The following is a 2047-nucleotide window of genomic DNA, read 5'->3' as shown; positions in this document are numbered from 1 at the left end:
TTCATTTTTAAGTATTTTTTTATATTTCAGGTGTTTGTTATCAGAGGATTATTTGGGGCCCAATCTCTGTAACAGATGCTAAAGTATGATAATCTGTATTAAATTGGAGTCTCAAAAATGGACTATATTAATCAAGAAATATAAATAAATGGGACAGGGTAAAACAAGTTTTTTTCAGCATTATTAGTTGGACACACTGAGAAATGCATCTTGCTTGAGTTTCTTCTGCACCTTCTACTTTTTAAACCTCTTGAAGTGGGAGGAGCTCAGGGAATAGATGGAGGAGGAAAATGGCTAAAGGAAAACCAAGAACGGAAGAGATATGGGAAGAACAATGAGAATAATGATAATGTGTCATGTTTTCCACTGAGAATGTTGGTGAGACACCAAGTTTTAGAGATGTCTTAAGTTTCTGGTTTTATTTGTGTTTTTAATGTTGAAGCCATTATTTATAGCCCTTAAGCTTTGTGTATGTGTTTCAGTATTCACAAACTTGGTGGATTAATAGTAATGAGATTTTTACACTTTCCCTCATTCCAGGTCCTGGCAAAACTGGCTTGTGGACTAAACAAGCCGAACCGCCAGACCCTGGTCTCACACGGGTCAGTCCCACAGCTGTTTAGCCAAATGCCCATTCGCAAAATGTAAGTATTCAGGGAGCACCTTAAATTTCACTCATGTCCATGTAAAGACACTCTGGTTGTAGTTTCTTTTGTTCCTCATGAAGGACTGGAGCCAGGAAAAATAGGTACTGGGCAGTTAGAAGGGCAGCAACACAGAAAATTTTGTAAAGCACACTGAGACTTTTTCTTTTCTTTTTTTCTTCTCTCTTTTTTTAATCACTGCCTGCTATGTGATGAGAGACTTTTGTCTTAATGAACTTTCAGTTCTGTATTATCTATGGCAGGTATTGAATCCTGAATTTTAAAATATGAACCAAGTTTTAGCTATATGTTTAACTTCCCTCTAGACGTTTTATTCAAGTCTGTTATTAAATAACAAATCAATAGCAATTTTACTTCTTTTCTTTTCTCTAATTTCAAGTCAAGATGTTCAGGGCTGCTGAATTGCTCCCAAAGTAGGCATTAGAGAAGAAGCCAAATCGAATGAATAACTAGGTTGTGCCTGCCAATCGTCTGTCCTTGACAAGGGCTTATAATATTGTTTTTCGTTTGTTTTGTTTTAGGTTGGTTTTTTTTTTTTTTTTGAGACAGAGTCTTGCTCTGTCACCCTGGGTAGAGTGCAGAGTGCAGTGGCGTTGTCATAAGCTCACAGCAACCTTAAACTCCTGGGCTCAAGCAATCTTCCTGCCTCAGCCTCTTGAGTAGCTGGGACTACAGGTACACATCACAATGCCCGGCTAATTTTTTTCTATTTTTAGTAGAGATAGGGTCTCACTCTTGGTCAGGCTGGTCTTGAACTCCTGAGCTCATGCAGGCCTCCTGCCTCAGCCTCCCAGAGTACTAGGATTACAGGCATGATCCACTGTGCTTGGCCGCTTAGAATATTGTTGAAGGGACAAGATATAACGGTTCAAAGCAACAGTAAAAGTGCTATCACAAGACTGCATATGAGTAATTGCTAAATGAAGTGTGTAAGTAGTTACCAAAGTTCACAAAAGAAGAGAGTAATGTGAGAATTTATAAAATAGGCATGGAATTTTGTTTTGAGGTTTGGCACAATTTGGAGAGTCAGACAAGAATAGTAAAACAATACTGATTTGGAGAATGTTTTAGCACAAAGAGCGGAAAGTATATGGTGTTTTCAGTGAATTGGGACATACAGTAGTTTAGCTGGACCATATCGAGAAGATAAGTAATGGAAATAGACTAAAAAGATGGGTTAAGGACAGATTATAAGGAACCTCAAAGGCCAGGCTAAAGAAATTTGACCATATTTTTAAGTATAGGTTTATATTTGTAGGTTACTTTTTTTTTCTTTTTTGAGACAAGGTCTTGCTCTGTTGCCCAGGCTAAAGTACAGTGGCATCATCGTAGCTCACAGGAACCTCAAACTCCTGGGCTCAAGCCATCCTCCTGCCTCAGCC

General features: G+C 38.3%; 1 protein-coding gene across 2 annotated transcripts in view; it reads left to right on the top strand.

Moving 5' to 3' along the window:
• Positions 1 to 2047, top strand: part of POLH (polymerase (DNA directed), eta) — a 48818-nt gene that overhangs the window by 37268 nt on the left and 9503 nt on the right. For both annotated transcript variants that reach the window (XM_012640870.1, XM_012640871.1), the window contains one exon: positions 541 to 644. In XM_012640870.1, the coding sequence (XP_012496324.1) occupies positions 541 to 644 (104 nt within the window). The remainder of the gene's footprint in view (positions 1 to 540; positions 645 to 2047) is intronic.

The sequence above is a fragment of the Propithecus coquereli genome, unplaced genomic scaffold (genome assembly GCF_000956105.1).
Source record: "Propithecus coquereli isolate 6110/MARCELLA unplaced genomic scaffold, Pcoq_1.0 Scaffold158, whole genome shotgun sequence".
NCBI classification, from domain to species: domain Eukaryota; kingdom Metazoa; phylum Chordata; class Mammalia; order Primates; family Indriidae; genus Propithecus; species Propithecus coquereli.
The sequence above is the reverse complement of the archived record's forward strand: the minus strand, read 5'-3'. Positions and strand labels throughout refer to the sequence as shown.